General features: G+C 34.4%; 1 protein-coding gene across 1 annotated transcript; it reads left to right on the top strand.

Annotated features, from left to right (window-relative positions):
- The first annotated feature begins 13,493 nt into the window (after positions 1-13,493).
- On the top strand, positions 13,494-20,558 carry MSTN (myostatin). Its single transcript, XM_023212437.2, has 3 exons — positions 13,494-13,993; positions 15,781-16,154; positions 18,622-20,558. Exons 1-3 carry the CDS (start codon positions 13,621-13,623, stop codon positions 19,000-19,002), a joined length of 1,128 nt encoding a protein of 375 aa, XP_023068205.1. The 5' UTR covers positions 13,494-13,620; the 3' UTR covers positions 19,003-20,558.
- The last annotated feature ends 451 nt before the right edge of the window (positions 20,559-21,009 follow it).

The following is a 21,009-nucleotide window of genomic DNA, read 5'->3' as shown; positions in this document are numbered from 1 at the left end:
TGGAACCCTAAACTTAAACCAAATCATATTGAAAATTACATTAAATGTAAATAATCTAAACACTCCAATCAAAAGGCAGAAGTTATAAGACTGAATAAAAAACAACACCCAACTACATGTGGTCTACCAAAAAAAAAAAAAAAAAAAAAACACTGTAAAAATAAAGACACAGATAGGCTGAAAGTGAATGGATGAGAAAAAATACAACATAAAAACACTAATCCTAAGAAAGCTGGGTGGCTATATTAATGTCAGACAAAGCTGATTTCAGGACAAGGGATATTGCCAGAGATAAAGAAGATGATTTTATAATGATTAGAGTTGATTTAATTCATCATGAAAACATAATAATCCTAAATATGTATGCACTTACTCACAGAGCTTTAAAATACATTTAAAAACTGACAAATGAAAAGAGAAGTAGTCAGATTCATCATTATAGTTGGATACTTTAACACTCCTCACTTAGTAACTAAGTTTAGATAGAACAAGTAGATAGAAAATAAGAAAGGCTATATAGAATTTAAACAAACCTGACTTGACATTTAAAGAATCATACATGCAATAACAACTGAACACAAATTATTTTCAAGTGTTCATGAAGCATTCACCAAGATAGAACATAAGATGGGTCATAAAACCATTTTTAATAAATGTAAAAGGATTTCAATAATACCTACTACATTCTCTGATTACAACAGAAGTTAGAAACCAGTAACAAAAATATATCTGGAAAATACCTGAATATTTGGAAATTAATCATACTTCTAAATAAGTATGGTCAAAAAATAATCACAAGAAAAATTAGGAAATATTTTGTATTGTGTGTGACTTTGAAGTCTTCTTTGCCATGTTGGAATTTAAATTTTTTATCTAAATACATTTGCCAAGCTGTAGTAGAAAAGATTGGTAAACATGCCTAGCTAATTTTAAATTTCATCATGGCAAAGAAGCTCAAACAAATTTACATGCTTAGAATGTTTGACACCAACATTTACATCATACTGTATAATTCTCACATTTTCTTCTCATACTTTTCTGGTTTCATTTTTGAGATTTAAATTTTGATAAATATAAAATTGTCCTTGCTTTCATGGAGCTTATGGCTTAGTGGTCAAGGATCCACATGGCTAGTTTTCTGTCCCAATACCATTTATTATATAGTCCATCTACTTAATGGCCTAACTTAAAATGACACTTTTATCTCTTCTGTAGTTTTCCTACATGATTTGATCTATTTTTTCTCTTTCTTTTCTTTTTCTTTTTTTTTTTTTTTGAGACAGTGTCTTGCTCTGTTGCCAGGATGGAGTGCAGTGGCATGATCTTGGCTCACCGTAACCTCCACCTCCCGGGTTCAAGCGATTCTCCTGCCTCAGCCTCCTGAGCAGCTGGGACTAGAGGCACACGCCACCACACCCAGCTAATTTTTGTATTTTTAGTAGAGACAGGGTTTCACTATGTTGACCAGGATGGTCTTGATCTCTTGACCTCGTGGTTCACCCACCTCAGCCTCCCCAAGTGCTGGGATTACAGGCGTAAAGCCACCACACCCGGCCTTTTCTCTATTTTTAAATTCTTCAAAACTGTGCATTTTAAATTGTTACACCTTAAAGTGTTTTCATATCCATTAGTGATATTCCCCTCTCATTTCTTTTCCTTATAAAAATTTACCTAGCTATTCTGAAATAGTTATATTTTAAAAAGTATCGATATTTGAATGGGAAAGTACATTGCATTTATAAAATAAAGAGAAAGGCATTTTAAATTTGGTTTGGTTTATTTGGGGTTAAACTCTTAATACTCAATGCCTGTGCTCCACACCAGACTAATTAAATCTTTGGTGATGGAGCCTAGATATTCTGCATTTTTTTTTTTTTTTTTCTGAGATGGAGTCTCACTCTGTCACCCAGGCTGAAGTGCAGTGGCACAATCTTGGCTCACTGCAACCTCCACCTCCCAGGTTCAAGCGATTCAACCTCCTGAATAGCTGGGACTACAGGCATGTACCATCACACCCGGCTAATTTTTGTAATTTTAGTAGAGGTGGGGTTTCACCATGTTAGCCAGGCTGGTCTCGAACTCCTGACCTCAGGTGATCCACCACCTTGGCCTCCCAAAGTGCTGGGATTACAGGCGTGAACAACCACACCCAGCTGATATCTGCAGTTTTTTAAACTAAGTGATTGTAATGTACGACCAGGGTAAAGAACCACTGGTCCTATAACATAAAGAAAATATTAAATCTCAAATAATAAATTGAAAGACACACCCTTTTCTTGAATAGGAGGACTCAGTATTGTATGGTAGCTAAAATTTTTTTCTGGGCTTCATACAGGCCTTCAAATTTATTTCTATATTTATTTTTATTAATTATTTTAATTCTAGAAGGGTAGCTTTTAGAGTATTAATATTTTGATTGCGACCCACAGTAAGTAACACAACTTCAAAAGGAGACCTGTTATATACACTGACAAAAGTTTCCCATAATTCTATTTGTCCTTTACTCTGAGTATGTACTCTATTTTGTAAAAAATGCTGATATCTAAACACTATTTTGAAAAATACTGTTCTCCATTACCTGTCCATTGAGGGTTTGGAAGAATCATCTATAGACTGGCACTTTTCAGAGTATTCCACTTTCTTCCTGGTTGTGTTTTTTTCTGGAAAATCTACATATGTTCATTTCATACAGGTCTTCCAGGTCTTCAAATTTATTTCCATAATACTTTTGCAGTATACTCTTTTAATTCTCTGTCTGTAAACCATTTATCTTTCTCCTTCCTAATTTATAGTATTTGTACATTCTTTATATTGATAAATTAAGCTAGTGTGTTTTTTCTCTTTAAAAAAGTTATAAATTTATATTATCAATTTGATTACTTTGCTGTTTCTGACTCAACTTATGATTTTATCTTTTTCGTTTTGTTTTAGCTTTCACTTTAATTTGTAGCCTACTTTATGGTTTGATTTCTAACTTTTTAAGTTAAAGAATGTGTGATTTTCATACTTTCTTGTTTAGCAATACATATTTGAAGCTATGAATATCCGCTAAACACAGCTGTTGTCTCCTGTAAGTTTTGGTATGCAATGTTTTAGCTGTTATTTTGTACACATTCTGCGATATCAGTTTTGTTTCCTCTTTGTACCAAAGATGGTTTTAAACAATTTTTATATTTCCAAGTAGTAGAAGAGATGTTGATTTTTTGTTTTGACTATTCATTTTTGTTTAATTATACTGTGATCAGAGAATATGGTCTGGATTATTTCTAATTTGGGAAATTCATTACAATATTTGCCAATTTAGTAAATGTTTCATGGGCTTTAAAAAATAAGATTGATTTTTGGTTGTCAGGATATAGCATTCAATACAAACTTTTTTCATCAGCGTCATTGACTTAATTGTTCAAATACTTTATATCCTTACTAACTTTCAACTGTTTGATCCATGAAGTGAATTAAAGTCTGCTACTACTATTTTTTTTTTAATTTCAACTTTTATTTTAGATTCAGGAGGTGCAGGCTTGCTACCTGGGTATATTGTGTGATGCTGCAGTTTTGGTGTATGATTGGTCCCACTACCCAGGTAGTGAGCTTAGTACCCTACAGTTAGTTTTTCAACCCTGGTTCCCCTTTCCCCAGTTTCCTCCCTCCAGGACTCTCCAGTGTCTATTTTGCTATCTTTATGCTCATGACTTCCCAACGTTTAGCTCTCACTTATAAGTAAGAACATGCAGTGTTTGTTTTTCTGTTCTTGCATTAATTAGCTTAGGATAATGGCCTCCAGCTGCATCCATATTGCTGCAAAGAACATGATTTCATTCTTTTTTATGGCTGCATTGCTACTACTGCTTTTTTTCTTACCCTTTCTTCTTGCAGTTCTGCATTTTTAAATGTATTTTTATTATGATATCGTTCCATGCTTTAAGATTTATGAAAGGTATATCTTCTCCGTGGAGTGTTTCCTCTACCATCATGAAATTTCCTTGTCTTGTTTTTCACTTTCTCTCTTAAATTCAAACCTGTGACTAATATCATGACTCCAGTTTTCTTTTGTTAGCATCTGTCTGGTGTATCTTTTCTGACTTTTTCTTTCTAGTCTCCTAATCATTTCGTTCTACATCTCCCTCTTGTGTACATTATAAACCCATCCTTCATTTTACAAAAGTTTAATTTAGAAATTTTTAATTTTATGAAGATTTATAATACAAATTAATATTAATGATATCAATATTGTTAAATATTACCAGTATTATTGTTGACATATTTTCACATTTAATATTTATGAAGCACACAATTCATTGTTGTATGAACACCATATTTAACATAACATTTTCATTGTTGTGTGAACATCATAGAATGTACTTATACAAACCTAGATGGTATAATCTACTACATAGCTAGGCTACATAGCATAGCCTATTGCTCCTTGGCTACAAACCTCTACTGCATGTTACTGTACTATATTGTACTGCAGGCAATAGGAACACAATGGCATTTGTATATCTAAACATATAACATAGAAAAGGTACAGTAAAAATATGATATAAAAGATAAAAAATGAGTAGCTAGAACTACAAGTGTGTGGCACCATACCAAGCTAAATTTTTCACTTTTATTATTTGTAGAGATGGGGTCTCACTCTACTGCCCAAACTGGTCTTGAACTCACGGCCTCAAGCAATCCTCCTGCCTCGGTCCCTCAAAGCACTGGGATTACAGGTGTGAGCCACCATGTCCAGCCTACTTTCTTTATATCCTTGTTTTATAAGCTTTTTCTATTTAAAAAATTTTTTAATTTTTATAAAGGTTTTTAAATGCTTTTGTTAAAAACTAAGACACAAACACACACATTAGCTTAGGCCCACACTCAGTTGGGATCATCAAGACATCACTAAGCCATAGGAATATTTCAGTTCCATTATAATCTTCCAGGACCACCCTCATCTATGTGGTCTGCTGAGATCATTACGCGGTGCATGACTGTACATTCAATGCTTACCCACAACCAAACAGTGGGTGTTCATAAGTATTTGATGAAATTCGAAGGGTCCTTACTATACCATACTTTATCAAGTATTTGAATTTTACCAGTTCTTCCCATCAGATTTCTCTTCTGAGTTTGAATGGAGATTTAAAAAAATACATTAGGTTTCCAGAAAAATTTCTTATATTACTGGGGATTTAAATTCATTGTGTTATCTAAAAATATCCAATATTTAACATAGATTTTGGGTCTTAATCATAGTAATGTCTTACTTACTTACTTATTTTATTCAGCCAGATTCTGAATGTTACCAAAAAAAAAAAAAAAAAAAAAAAAAGAGAGAGAGAGAGAGAGAGAAAATACATCACATTGAACTCAAGGTTTAAACTGAAGTTCTTATTAGAAAAATTGACCGCAGAAGTGATGTAGTTCTTAGAGCTCCCAGCAGGGGCCAGAATGTTCATTCTAAATCTAATTAAATGAAAGGGTTTTTTTTTTAAAACTGTAAGTCAAGGTTGTATCTATTTTTGAACTAATTAGAAAGTCAAAGATATAACTCTTTGTAACTCTCTGTGGTTAAAATAACTAGAAACTACTGACTTTTTAATGTTAAATTTCAAGAATATAGATATATAATTTAAAATATTGAAATTTGAGCTAAATAATGATGTTATATAACAAAACACTGACCCCAATACCTTAGCAAATAGGCATCAAAAGTACATTTAGTCAGTAGACATTAAAACTCCTATACTAATTGCCAAAAACAGCTCATTGAATCTTTCAGTTGCCAAGCCAGAGCCATGGATAGGGTCCAAGAACAAAGGGCACCACTATGGCACTGACCCAGGAAATTGAGCACTGACCTAATTTGTTAATTTTAGAACATTAAAAAATTTCTTAATTCAACATAAAGAAGTTAAAGAAGTACTTGGTGCTTCAAAAGTATTTCAATGCAAATTGCCTTTGCAAATTAAATAAACTGTTTTTCATTTAATTCTAATTTAAATCACATAACCTCTCTCTGGGCCTCAGTTTCTCCATCTCTTTATGAATAGAGTGGATAGAATAACTTTAAACTCCTACAGCCCTAAAGTTTTTTATTTCCCTTAGGCAAAAACAGCATCATCTTTTTCTGTCTCCAATTCCTGGCATAGTACCTATCATAAACCAGGTGCACAATAAGTGTTTAATGAACAAATACATGTATAAATGAACACATGAATATATTTTAAAAGACTTGTTTCTAAGAATTTACAAAAGAATTTGGAAATGGAATGGCTCTCTGAAAGCCAGTCCTCTGTGAATTATGAAAAACTATGTTTTAGGCAATTCCAAGGAAATACGGTAAGAACTAAATTTTTCTAAGGCTATTACTACCTTCAAACCACCAATGGAGTAAAGAGAGTTAAAATTTTTAAAAATGGTTTTAAGATTATACATTTAAAAACCTAATTCTAAAAATATTGTTTTTTTGATTTGCCAAAACATCCTCTGTATTGAGGCTACTGGTTCCAGTTCCCTAAAAACAAAATCCTGACAATTGTAGGATTTTCTCTTAGGGAGTGGTTGGTTACTGGAAACATTCACTTTAAAAAATTCTAAAACTAAAGATAAATGTTTTGCCAATTCAATCTATATTGTTAGCTGCTCTGGAAACCATGTGCTTGTTCTAAAGTAAGTGAAAACATCATGCAGAAAACAAACTAGTCATCCAATATAATGAATATTATTATGCTCAGTTCATACTTCTCCCTCCTGGGAGATTGATCTGTCTTTGCCTTAAACACACACACACATACACATATGCATGCATGCACACACACACACCCCTTTTGAGACTTCTTTTCTACACTCTGGCTACCTTTGAGACTCATTAAACTTAATATGAACCTATGTTGGGGAAGGGATCTGGTCATCTTAAGTAGTGGTGTCATAGCCAGCATGGCAACTCCCTAACATGGTCCCTGTTAAGAGTCAAGTGGTGTGGGTAGCCACAGATCTAGGTAGCCCCGATCATTAAATGCAAAAGCTGCACTGGGATACTCAAAGTGCTCAGTGCTCCACTGGAGAACTACTGCAGCGTCAAGAAAACAGGGACCTGTGATACCAACCTGTCCTGCCAGTTTCAGGAAGAGGGGAGTCAATAGAAATGCTATGAACCACAGTCAGAACAAACTAAAAACACTCTCACTTAGAAAGTCTATAAATACACTAACTACACCTGACTGAAAAATTGGAAAGTTCTGGTATTTAAGGAGATGTTTGTTCATTTAGTGGTTCAATTACTCAAAAAACACTGTTCTGCCTGAATGCAGTGGCTCACGTCTGTAATCCCAGCACTTTGGGAGGCTGAGGGGCGTGGATCACTTGAGGCCAGGAGTTCGAAAACAGCCTGGCCAACATGGTGAAACCCCGTCTCTACTAAAGGTACAAAAAAATTAGCCAGGCGTTGTGGTGCATGCCTGTAATCCCAGCTACTCAGGAGGCTGGAGCACTAGAATCGCTTGGACCCAGGAAGCAGAGGTTGCAGTGAGCCGAGATCGTGCTACCGTACTCCAGCCTGGGTGACGGAGCGAGACTCCATCTCAACAAACAAACAAAAACACTGTTCTCCCCATCTAATTATGTGCCAGGTGGTGGACCAAGAGCTGAAAAGCCAAAAAGAACAAAATACTCTCTGCCCTCAAATAGCTCATAGTCTATTTGGGGGGTGGAAGGGTAGGGATTAGAGGACAAGTAAAGAAACATTAAAACACAAACATATAAGAATTGTAATAATCGAGGAGTGGACAATCTATACAATTTTAACACGAAGTCTTTGAGTCTAGTTTTTCTTGTTGTTTTTAGACAGGGTCTCACTCTGTCTCACACCACCACACCCAGCTAATTTCTGTATTTTTAGCAGAGATGGTGTTTCTCCATGTTGGCCAAGCTGGTCTTGAACTTCTGACCTCAAATGATCCAATCTGCCTCGGCCTCCCAAAGTGCTGGGATACAGGCGTGAGCCACTGTGCCTGGCTCCTAGTATCTTTTTTCAATAGAAAAAATGAGGAAGCCAAATTATAACTTCATTTTTATTTTCTGTGATAAATTTTAAGCCTATGATAAATAGACTGGAGCTCCCATTTTGGGAAGGAGGGAGAGGAGAAATTGCATTTTGAAGTATTCCTGAGTTAATTCTACCTCTAAAGGACAATGGATTGCAGCAATTTTATTAACTAGGACCTTATTATGAGGATTGCCATAGTATGAATACAGTCACCTCAACACCATCTGAAGACTATAAGAAATCCCTCAAGACTACTAATTTGAGTCTATACTCTAGAACTGACGAATGTTTTGCAAATGTCCTCTCGACTGCCTACAAGTTTGCTGTTGGTGATTATAATAATATTTACATTTCTGCTTTTTGCAATAATTATGTACTATTAAATAAACAATGTTTTAAAATTACCATATTTGATGTCTCATTAAAAGCAACACTACAGGTATTGGGAGGAGGGGACTGCAGGTTAAAGGTGGAAGTATTCAATTGAGGTGGTGTAAAAATTACCACTTTGGGCGTATGGTTCTCCAAGTGTGGTCTGGGGATCACTGGGGTGCTTCCCAATTCTCTTCCAGAGAGTCTATGAAATAAAGCCTGTTTTCATAATAATACTAAGATGTTTTTTGCCTTTCTCATGCTCATTCTTTCTTATGTATACAGTGGTTTTCCAGAGGCCCCATAATGTATGAAGACATCATGACTCTGTCAGCAAATAAAATGTATGCTTGAGTATGCCTGCACATTAAAATTTGTTTTAATATATAATGTGTTAAATATTAATGATATAACTGACACAAAAAATATTTGGGGGATCCTAAATAATTTTTAAGAGTGTAAACAAATCCTAAGACCCAAAATTTTGAGAATCACTGCTTTAGGGGATAAACCTCAATGGAAAGGGCACACCTAATCAAATTTATTCATATTGCATATGAATAAACTAGTCCATAGGTTTCATGAAGACAGTGATTGTGTCTGTCTGGCTCGCTGTTTTATCCTCAGAATCTAGCATAGTGTCAGGTACAAAATAGGCATTCAAATATTTCATAAACTAATACATGAATTCATACATACATACATTTATAAATGAAGGGTTTGCTAACTGACTTATTCAAGGTTACATAAAACATCAGCAGTAAAGCTGGAACTATATTTTGGGTCTCCTGCCTTCTGTTCCTGTACTCATGCTACCTAGCTCAAGAATATTTTCGTTTTTGTTAATTTTTATCTTCTAACTATCGCAAGCATGGGTAATCAGTTATCAACAATGTGGGACAATTATCTTCTCATGATGTTATGTGAGTTGAGTACTATACAGATTTTCTCTGGCTTTAAGAATAATCAGCATAGAGTAATACCAAAGAGCTGTAAACACAAGTTAATGGCAAGCGATATCAGATAAAACTTTCTGAGTTTTTGCCCAAAACTGTTGAATTTTTCATGATTCGTTCTTGTGCTAATTCCTAATCTCATCCTTCTTTTTTTTGGCCACGATCGTTAAACTTCCGGCAAGTCTTTACATTAGTACACTCAGTAGATCTCACACTCTGGAAAAATAGAACTGTAAATTGTTTTTTGAAAATATTCTTTCTACCCTCAACATTGTTTTGAGACAACCAGTGGGTATTTGTAACAGAGACGAGAGAGTTTTGCTTGCCACCTTACTGACGGTTACAGAAAACATGAGGCCCACAACAGCCTACCTAGTACAAAGACGAACCATACAAGTCTTGTGAGATACTGCCTTGACGACCTAAATTCCGAGTCCTGTGAGAAGCGGCTTTTAGAGATGGCTAACTTAAGACAAAACCAACAAGCTGACAGACGCAGCTCTCCCAGTCAACTAGCAGGAATTCTTCTCTACCCACTCACCTTAATGATGCAGTACTTCCTGTCTCCTTTATGATAAGAACTGCCAGAACTGGGTCTCCAGAAATCAGACTACATTTGAAGGTTCCTAGAGCTGGTAAGCCCTTCTATTCTGGGGCCTTGGGAAGGTTGCAATCACTGCCACTGGAGAAGGAATAAAACTTATTTAAATTTCTTCAGTACATCTTCACCCATTCAATACTGTTCTCCAGAGAAGTTGATTAGATATAGTCAATTCTCCCTATTCATAGTAGTTATGTTCTATAAAGTCATTGCCAACACTGAGTTAGCAAATATTGAATTATTGTTCCTAGGGGAAAAACAAGGTTAGTTGAGCCTCTGGTCATAACATTTTCATCAACCAATCAATATATAACCTTGCTTTATGTGTGTTTTTGTTTATACATACATTATTTAATATATATTGTTCATTCATTAACACTGAACTCACAGCCAACAGCACTATAACTCAGGCCTGAATGACGCTTATCTAGCACATGCATTTTTTCATAAGAATTTTTTTCCCTTAGGCGTATCACAGCCTTTTAAAATTGTGGTAAATATACATAACATTTAGCATCTTAACTATTTTTAGGTGTACAGTTCGGTGGCATTAAGCACATTCACACTGTTGTGTAACCATCATCAGCATTCGTCTTCATAAATTTTCACCTTCCCAGACTGAAACTCTCTATCTATCACACAGTAACTACCCCTCAGTGCCCTACCCAGCACCTGGCAACCACCATGCTACTTTCCATTGCAGCTTTCTTGTGATTAGGAACATAGGAACACCACACAGCACGTCAGCACTATGCTTGGGGGCCATTTTTAAAAAGCAAAATCAGTAACAGGAGCAATAAAAAAAAGCACAAAATATGTGAAAACATGGCACTAAATAGACTGGAAAAAGGGAATTTGTTTATAGTATGAGAGCTGAAACAATAAGGAATCCTGCCTTGTTTGACCTCATCTGGGAACCTGTGCGTCAGATAGGACTCAAATTTTTGCCGCTCTGTGAATGCCAGTGAATGACTAAAAAGAGCTAGGAATATTGAGTTTTATAGATAAATTTCAGCAAGTAGGCAAATTTGTGAATACAGAAATCATGAATAATGAGAATTGTCTGTAAGTGGAAATGACAACCTTTGTTCACTTTTTTCCAGGTAGTAAGAATGAAGAGCTGGAACATGTCTTGTAACCTGGCTGCCTTAGAAATTTTTACTTGCCTCACAGATCTAGAAAGGTAGACTTTGTGACTGATAATTGGCAGCTATGACCTGAAGCAGTTCTAGTTCATGTGGAGCATAATTTTCAGCATAATCTCAAATCCTTCTGCATAAAACAAAGAGCAAGCACTCAAGTGCCAGTTATCAATTACTTACTATGTGACAGGTGTTACATTCAGCAATTTACATGCATTATTAAATTATATTCCCCAAAACCCTATAAGGAAGCTAAAGTTTAGGGAAGTTAAGTATCTCATCCATGATCATATAGTTAGAAGTGGCAAAGTTGAGATTTGAACTCAGGTCTATCTGACTCCAGAGCCTGAGTTCTCAATTCAACTGCTATGCAATTCTAAGCATATTAAAAAAAAAAAAAAAGTTTGAGGCCGGGCGCGGTGGCTCAAGCCTGTAATCCCAGCACTTTGGGAGGCCGAGACGGGCGGATCACGAGGTCAGGAGATGGAGACCATCCTGGCTAACACGGTGAAACCCCGTCTCTACTAAAAAATACAAAAAACTAGCCGGGTGAGGTGGCGGGCGCCTGTAGTCCCAGCTACTCCGGAGGCTGAGGCAGGAGAATGGCGTAAACCCGGGAGGCGGAGCTTGCCGTGAGCTGAGATCTGGCCACTGCACTCCAGCCTGGGTGACAGAGCCAGACTCCGTCTCAAAAAAAAAAAAAAAAAGTTTGACTTACTTGCAACTGTATAGATGCATATGTTACAATGATCATAACATTTCAAAGATTTACACATTAAAAAATGAATTTACCAAACAAATAAAACCTTAGAAGCCAGATCTAATATTGTCCCATAACAAAGAGTATCTGAAATCCTCAGGGCATCTGGTTTGTGTCTGGTTTTCCTTAATCTTTAATGATGGGCAAATCCAATGCATTATGTAAGGCCATTTTTTTCTCAAGAGATGTAGATACCTCTTAAGAATTTGATGAAAATGCATTAACTTTTCAGGCTACTGCGTTGCATTTTAGTGCACCGAGGCAGTAAATTAGTGTACAGTGTGCAAAAATGGTAGTGACTTTAAAATAAATATTTGATATGAGCCACTGTATTCTCTTGGAAAACAAAATGTAATGGATTAAATCTCTTAGGAGTCCTTAGCTTCCCAAAAAGGAGTAGGAAAAAGAAATCTCCTTTGGCCTGGAAATATCTTCTGTTTCTTGCTGGCTATGTTTGCTTAGTTCTTTAATAGTTCATTTGACTAGATCTTGTGGCTCCCAAAGCTAAGGTTGAACGTTTGATCCCTACAGAGGCCACTTAAATTTAGAGAACAAAAAGCTCTATTCTCTGCTCCCAGACTTTACCCCAAATCCCTGCCAGGTGTCTGCCCTCTGGTCAAAATGAGAAATTGGCAAAGGGGTGAAAACATATCACAGTATTGGGAAACAACAAAAGGTCACCCCTTTATCATGATGCTCTTTCTCTTTTATGTGCTCACAATATTCTGATATAATTTATAGAGAAGAGATACTGCACTTTTTACTCTCTGGAAATTTACTGCTAGAAATCTGAGGCAAACTGTAATAAGCTCTGCCATGCCAGTTATAAAGTTCATTATCTTATTCTATGTTCAGAGATTTTTCTACTAGCTGACATTATCCTCTTGGTAATAAACAACGAAGAAACACATCTTCTGAGAATAATCTGCATCTTTAGAATAGGAAATAGTAGCACTCAGTCAAAAGTTCAGTAAAATTTTCATATTAATAAAAGACATTAAACTATGTAAAAATAATTCCATGCACAATATATCATAATAAGAATGACTTGCAATATTTACTAAGAATTTAGTCAGAAAACAAGTTTCTCAAATTATAGATGAAAATTCTCTACTAGTATCATAATCTTAACTTTTAATTCAGGTCTTCCTAATTTTTATTTTCCTAATTACTTGGCACTAAAAATAATTTAATACAACAAATAAAAATATTTTTACTTCAAATGCTTGCCTAAACAATATAAAATCATTTTAGTTTTTGAGGAAGTAATATTTCATATTTTAACTATGTAGTGTAAATTAAAATTGACTTATTTAAATTATAAGAGTTGTGTAAGGATTAATCAGATTTAAGTGCAGTTTATATTATTGCTAACATAGACTTTTGTTTTTCAAATGTCACAAATATCTTTTATTATTTGTGGATTTATTCCTTTTATGAAGTAGTCAAATGAATCAGCTCACCCTTGACTGTAACAAAATACTGCTTGGTGACTTGTGACAGACAGGGTTTTAACCTCTGACAGCGAGATTCATTGTGGAGCAAGAGCCAATCATAGATCCTGACGACACTTGTCTCATCTAAGTTGGAATATAAAAAGCCACTTGGAATACAGTATAAAAGATTCACTGGTGTGGCAAGTTGTCTCTCAGACTGTACATGCATTAAAATTTTGCTCGGCATTACTCAAAAGCAAAAGAAAAGTAAAAGGAAGAAATAAGAACAAGAAAAAAGATTATATTGATTTTAAAACCATGCAAAAACTGCAACTCTGTGTTTATATTTACCTGTTTATGCTGATTGTTGCTGGTCCAGTGGATCTAAATGAGAACAGTGAGCAAAAAGAAAATGTGGAAAAAGAGGGGCTGTGTAATGCATGTACTTGGAGACAAAACACTAAATCTTCAAGAATAGAAGCCATTAAAATACAAATCCTCAGTAAACTTCGTCTGGAAACAGCTCCTAACATCAGCAAAGATGCTATAAGACAACTTTTACCCAAAGCTCCTCCACTCCGGGAACTGATTGATCAGTATGATGTCCAGAGGGATGACAGCAGCGATGGCTCTTTAGAAGATGACGATTATCACGCTACAACGGAAACAATCATTACCATGCCTACAGAGTGTAAGTAGTCCTATTAGTGTATATCAACAGTTCTGCTGACTGTTGTTCTAGTGTTTATGAGAAACAGATCTATTTTCAGTCTCTTTTAACAAGCTGTTGGCCTGTATGTAAGTAGAAAGGAAAAGAGTTTCTCTTTTTCAAGATTTCATGAGAATATATTAATGAGACAAAAATCTGCTGCATTATTTGTTTTCTTATAGAGACAAAAAGCTAAAAAATAAAATACTTGCATAGCATTAGTTTAATAAGGAAAATATAGATAGCAGGCTTATGCTTTCACAGTAATACCACCAAGGCAAGGACTGAGAGATACTACAAGCAATGTTAAAAACTTACATTAAATTTTATAATTGTATTTGGTTGTGTAAAATAAGTTTGTTTCACTAATAACAGAAAAAAAAGAAACTTGTTGGATGTTTAAGCTTACTTGAGCACTGCTGAAAACCTAAAGTGATTTCTGTCATTTGAAACTCTTACAGTATTTTTTTGTTCTTCACAGTTAAAAATTTAATTTTGAAAGCTATTACAGTAAAGAGTATGAAAAATTAAGTATCTTAATATATTAGTAAGAACAACAATGAAGTAAACATAGCATAATAATTATCATGAACTAAATATTAGAAAATGCCTAAGAAATAAACATTTTAATTGGGTAGGTTATGACTCACAAAGTCCTCCTTGTACCTTTACCATAGTACTATTGTTGAGAGTACCCAGTTTGTGTACTTCCAAGCAGGCATAGTGCCTAACAACCTTCTAAAATATTTTATTCTTCCTGAGAGGGAGGGCTTTTACCTGTAGTATCTACTTTGCTTGTGACAGATAACATATTTCATACAATTCCATTTGCAGTCAGCTCCAAAGAATACTTTCTCCAGGAAAGAGAAACAGGCACCTTGACAGAGAAGGCATGGCAAGAAAAATTTTGTGTTATCTGTTATCTTGCTTTAATACAATGCTTTATATACTTTAAACAAGATTCAAAACAGTTTTAAAATATTATTTCCCTTATTAAGTAATCAGGTTATGATGCAGCAAAGAATTTCCATTTAAGACTCTGCTATCAAATAGATCTGGAGTAGATTTGCCTTTTCTAGACAATTTTGGAAAACCAAAATAAAGGAAATTGTTAGTGCTTGTGCTTACATGACAGCCTGGCTTCCTAAAGACAATACTTTGGAACTTTTGAGATAGCCTGAATATAACATCAAAATTTTTGTGTTAATTACCTGCTTAGTTTTGCTCCTTTAAAAGGCTATTCCAAAGCCAAAATGTAACAGATGTATTGTGTTTTCTACTAATTCCCGAGGCTCAGTAAGTTGCTCAGTGTGTCTTGTCCCCAGGTAATTCAGGCCTGGGGGAAGGGTTCCTTCTTCCAGACTGATTGGTACAGCTGCTCAGTAAGTGTAACTACTCAGATTCCCAAAGAATTCTAAGTGGTTGTTCCTCCACAGTGACTCTTGTTCTCTCTAATCATCATCATTTTAAAATTTCATTCAGTGTTCATGACTTCATAGAACCTTCCTTTGTCCATAGTTCTCTGGAAGGGGAATAGATTCCTGATGAACAGCTGAAAATACATACATCTGAAAAATTCTGAAAAGCTAGGGTAATTATTTTCTTTCACATTTCTTGCTGAGTTATAAAGTTCCACACAGTATTTCATTTTAAAAGACTGCATAGGCATACATTATCTTAATTTTTTTTTAATGCTCAACTATTAATATGGAGGGGTTTTGTTAATGGGAAATAATTTCAGTAACTCTTCTTATCTTATTCATTTATAGCTGATTTTTTAATCCGAGTGGATGGAAAACCCATGTGTTGCTTCTTTAAATTTAGCTCTAAAATACAATACAATAAAGTGGTAAAGGCCCAACTATGGATATATTTGAGACCCGTCGAGACTCCTACAACAGTGTTTGTGCAAATCCTGAGACTCATCAAACCTATGAAAGACGGTACAAGGTATACTGGAATCCGATCTCTGAAACTTGACATGAACCCAGGCACTGGTATTTGGCAGAGCATTGATGTGAAGACAGTGTTGCAAAATTGGCTCAAACAACCTGAATCCAACTTAGGCATTGAAATAAAAGCTTTAGATGAGAATGGTCATGATCTTGCTGTAACCTTCCCAGGACCAGGAGAAGATGGGCTGGTAAGTGATAACTGAAAATAACATTGTAATAACCTTATGTTTTTATTCATAATATGAATAAACAATAGTGGAAAATAGCTACAAATTCCCTAAGCTCATAAGCCAGACAAAGGTATCTTACCCCAATGGTAGCCCTGTACCCAATAAAAGTAGGTGTCCAATTTCATATCCTATGAAACACTCCTTTGATATTCTTACTTTGCATGAAGATTTTAGAAAACAACTATACCATACTTCTTACTTCTTAAGAAGTTCTTTTGAATTGGGAATGAAATATAAAGTGCTTTTCATTAATATGATACATGACTATATGAATTAAAATATTAACTCTATATAGTGGATTTTACTACATATACAAACAAATCAAAACTTTTTTTTTCTCCCAGAAGGGTGCCAAATGTGTTAAAAATGTTTGGCTTAGCATAAAACAGATAAAAAAAAAACCTTTTAAAATTTTATAATTAAAATGTTTTATTCAGAGAAATTAAGAGTGATATTTATAGGCTTACATTTTATTAAATATATTTAAGATTCCTCATGATAAATATGTTCATTATTTGTAGGATGTTGATGCACTGATGTGTGTATATATTTCTTTATGGAATACTCCTAATAAAATTTCAATTTACAGGCTGGTTAACCTTTGCCACCTAGCTTATTTCTGAGCTGCCTTGGCATTCTTGTGCAAAAGTTTACTTACAGAAGGCCAACTAACTTAGTATCAGGCCAAGTAAATGACAATACCTTATATATTATACAATTTAATAAAAACCATTTTAATTCCTAGTACAAATTTAGGGTTACTCTTCTGGCCTACCTAAATTTCTGTTTACTTCTGTTTTCAAATACTTAATGTGATCACATCTTTTTATATTCATCTATTGACATAATTTACAAAAGATCATACTTACAAACAATAAACTTGTTACCCTCGTAATCTTACAATGATCTTAGTTATAAAGATGAAATAATTAGCAGATCAGAATTACTTTAAATAAAACATTCTTTAAAATACTATACAATATTTTTTATTTTTTCATCTTTAGTTTTTTATTATACATATATATGTATATACATATATACACACACACACACATTTTACTTCAATATGTTGGGGGTTCAAGTGGTTTCTGGCTACATGGATGAATTGTACAGTGGTGAAGTCTGAGATTTTAGTGCACTCATCACTCCAAGTAGTGTATATTGTACCCAATATGTAGTTTTTAATCCCTCATCCCCACCTCTCCATTCTGAGTCTCCAAAATACCTTATACTACTCTGTATGTCTTTGCATACCCATAGCTTAGCTAGCTTAGCTCGCACTTATAAGTGAGAACATATGGTATTTGGTTTTCCATTGCCTTCGAATAATGGCCTCCAGCTCCATCTAATTTGCTGCAAAAGACGTTACTTCACTCTTTTTTATGGTTGAATAGTATTCCATTGTATATATATACCACATTTTCTTTATCCATTCATCCGCTGATGAGCAGTTAGGCTGGTTCCATATCTTTACAACTGTGAATTGTGCTGTGATAAACATACGTGTGCAGGTATCTAAAAGACTATACAATTTTCTAAATGATCTAGTTTCCTTTATATATGCTACTTTAAATGTTAATGACTCAAATGATATTATTATTTTTGACAGTCTTAAATAATACTGCCAGAGCTATTTTCATTTAGATACGGGCTAAAAACTACTGTCAATTATTTAAGAAAGTGTTCCTTTTCATAGGTAGCACTTTAATGATCAAAATTGATCATATGACCAGTGGTTAATATGTTGTATTCCTCAGATTTTTTCATGTAAAGGGAACCGAAGTCTCAAATGCATTAAAAGACTGGGGCAGAGACAGAACCAACAAATTTTTAAATATCTGAATAGAAACATTTTCCAGTGAAAGAATTAAGGAAGTATCATCGTCTCTTCTTCTGAATTTGTCCTTCCCTATTTTGCCCTGGCTTTATTGTCCTAGTTTTCCTGAGTGAGGACCTAGAGAATGGAGGATGGATAACTATACCTACCCCTCCAGGAGTTACTAGGCATATTTAGCCAACATATTTAATCAGGAAGCAAGAAGAGAGGCAGCTCAGCTCTTTCCTTCATTCCCCTCTTCTCCTTCTTCTCCTCTCTCTCCTGTCCTTCCCTCCCTTTCTTCCCATAAATATTTTCAGGACATCCATTATGTGCCAGGCAGTCTGGTACTCAAACTTGGAAAAATAAAAATTAAAAAGACATGGAACTGATCTCAGGGGAATTTGTATTTCTGTTAAATTCTTTTGAGACATAAGGGGAACATCAAGTCTAGTGTAAATTAACATTCCTTAATGCTGTGCCTTTTAAAAATAAATGTGGTATGAGCAAAATTCTTAGTTTATTTCTTCAACAATGACTTCTTAAGGTAGGTAGAAAAGTGTTTCCAGGTCTATTGACATTACTGATTGTCCTTTCCTTTTCAAACAGAATCCCTTTTTAGAGGTCAAGGTAACAGACACACCAAAAAGATCCAGAAGGGATTTTGGTCTTGACTGTGATGAACACTCAACAGAATCACGATGCTGTCGTTACCCTCTAACTGTGGATTTTGAAGCTTTTGGATGGGATTGGATTATCGCTCCTAAAAGATATAAGGCCAATTACTGCTCTGGAGAGTGTGAATTTGTATTTTTACAAAAATATCCTCATACTCATCTGGTACACCAAGCAAACCCCAGAGGTTCAGCAGGCCCTTGCTGTACTCCCACAAAGATGTCTCCAATTAATATGCTATATTTTAATGGCAAAGAACAAATAATATATGGGAAAATTCCAGCCATGGTAGTAGACCGCTGCGGGTGCTCATGAGATTTATATTAAGTGTTCATAACTTCCTAAAACATGGAAGGTCTTCCCCTCAACAATTTTGAAGCTGTGAAATTAAATACCACAGGCTATAGGCCTAGAGTATCCTACAGTCACTTAAGCATAAGCTACAGTATGTAAACTAAAAGGGGGAATATATGCAATGGTTGGCATTTAACCATCCAAACAAATCATACAATAAAGTTTTATGATTTCCAGAGTTTTTGAGCTAGAAGGAGATCAAATTACATTTATGTTCCTGTATATTACAACATCGGCGAGGAAATGAAAGCAATTCTCCTTGCATTCTGATGAATTAAAGGAGCATGCTTTAAAGTCTATTTCTTTACAGTTTTGTTTAATATTTACAGAAAAATCTACATACAGTATTGGTAAAATGCAGGATTGTTATATACCATCATTCGAATCATCCTTAAACACTTGAATTTATATTGTATGGTAGCATACTTGGTAAGATAAAATTCCACAAAAATAGGGATGGTGCAGCATATGCAATTTCCATTCCTATCGAATTGACACAGTACATTAACAATCCATGCCAATGGTGCTAATACAATAGGCTGAATGTCTGAGGCTACCAGGTTTATCACATAAAAAACATTCAGTAAAATAGTAAGTTTCTCTTTTCTTCAGGTGCATTTTCCTACACCTCCAAATGAGGAATGGATTTTCTTTAATGTAAGAAGAATCATTTTTCTAGAGGTTGGCTTTCAATTCTGTAGCATACTTGGAGAAACTGCGTTGTCTTAAAAGGCAGTCAAATAGTATTTGTTTTTATCAAAATGTCAAAATAACATACTTGGAGAAGTATGTAATTTTGTCTTTGGAAAATTACAACACTGCCTTTGCAACACTGCAGTTTTTATGGTAAAATAATAGAAATGATCGACTCTATCAATATTGTATAAAAAGACTGAAACAGTGCATTTATATAATATGTATACAATATTGTTTTGTAAATAAGTGTCTCATTTTTTATTTACTTTGGTATATTTTTACACTAAGGACATTTCAAATTAAGTACGAAGGCACAAAGACATGTCATGCATCACAGAAAAGCAACTACTTATATTTCAGAGCAAATTAGCAGATTAAATAGTGGTCTTAAAACTCCATATGTTAATAATTAGATGATTATATTACAAACATTTTATATTTTTTTACATGATTAACATTCACTTATGGATTCATGATGGCTGTATAATGTGACTTTGAAATTTCATTGGTTTACTGTCATTGTGTTTGAATCTCAACGTTCCATTATTTTAATACTTGCAAAAATATTACTAAGCATACCAAAATAATTGACTCTATTATCTGAAATGAAGAAAAAACTGATGCTGTCTCAACAATAACTGTTACTTTTATTTTATAATTTGATAATGAATATATTTCTGCATTTATTTACTTCTGTTTTGTAAATTGGGATTTTGTTAATCAAATTTATTGTACTATGAGTAAATGAAATTATTTCTTACATTTAATTTGTAGAAACGACATAACTTATATTAAAGTGTTTTCACATTTTTTGAAAGACACAACAGTTTTTATTCTAATGATTAATTCTGGATTTCTCATTTTCACTTTATCATAAAAGTCTAATGGTTTAGCACAAAAGTTTGGTTGAGGAATTTTAGGTCTGCTACTCTGGTTCTCAGGAGTTAAATTCCTATTAAATTGGTTCTGGTCAAGTTGCTTTACACATACGAAAGCAAGGACTAGTTATATCTGTTTCATTTCTCTTTATCTTGACCTGAAAACTATTTATATGTTTTCATAGGTTCAATTTCCAAATGCATTGCAGTTGGCAAGGGTATACGGTCCTAGAGTTACAAGTTCTACTGAAGCCACAGAGACACAAGGAAGCTACATTTTTTTCTTACCACTTAATGAAACTGGTACACTTAACAGAACTTTGGGGGCACCAATTTTCAAACTGAATTGCAAAACAGTTGTAAAGTACCTAGAAATCCTTAAGTGCAATAACAT

The sequence above is a fragment of the Piliocolobus tephrosceles genome, chromosome 11 (genome assembly GCF_002776525.5).
Source record: "Piliocolobus tephrosceles isolate RC106 chromosome 11, ASM277652v3, whole genome shotgun sequence".
Classification (NCBI taxonomy): Eukaryota; Metazoa; Chordata; class Mammalia; order Primates; family Cercopithecidae; genus Piliocolobus; species Piliocolobus tephrosceles.
This window is presented reverse-complemented; position numbering and strand designations above follow the sequence as displayed.

Excerpts from the sequence above, each read along its gene's own strand:
- MSTN (XM_023212437.2), top strand. The coding sequence starts at position 13,621 with ATGCAAAAACTGCAACTCTGTGTTTATATTTACCTGTTTATGCTGATT. Across the intron at positions 13,994-15,780 it reads CATTACCATGCCTACAGAGT|CTGATTTTTTAATCCGAGTG; the intron begins GTAAGTAGTCCT and ends ATTCATTTATAG. Across the intron at positions 16,155-18,621 it reads GACCAGGAGAAGATGGGCTG|AATCCCTTTTTAGAGGTCAA; the intron begins GTAAGTGATAAC and ends CTTTTCAAACAG.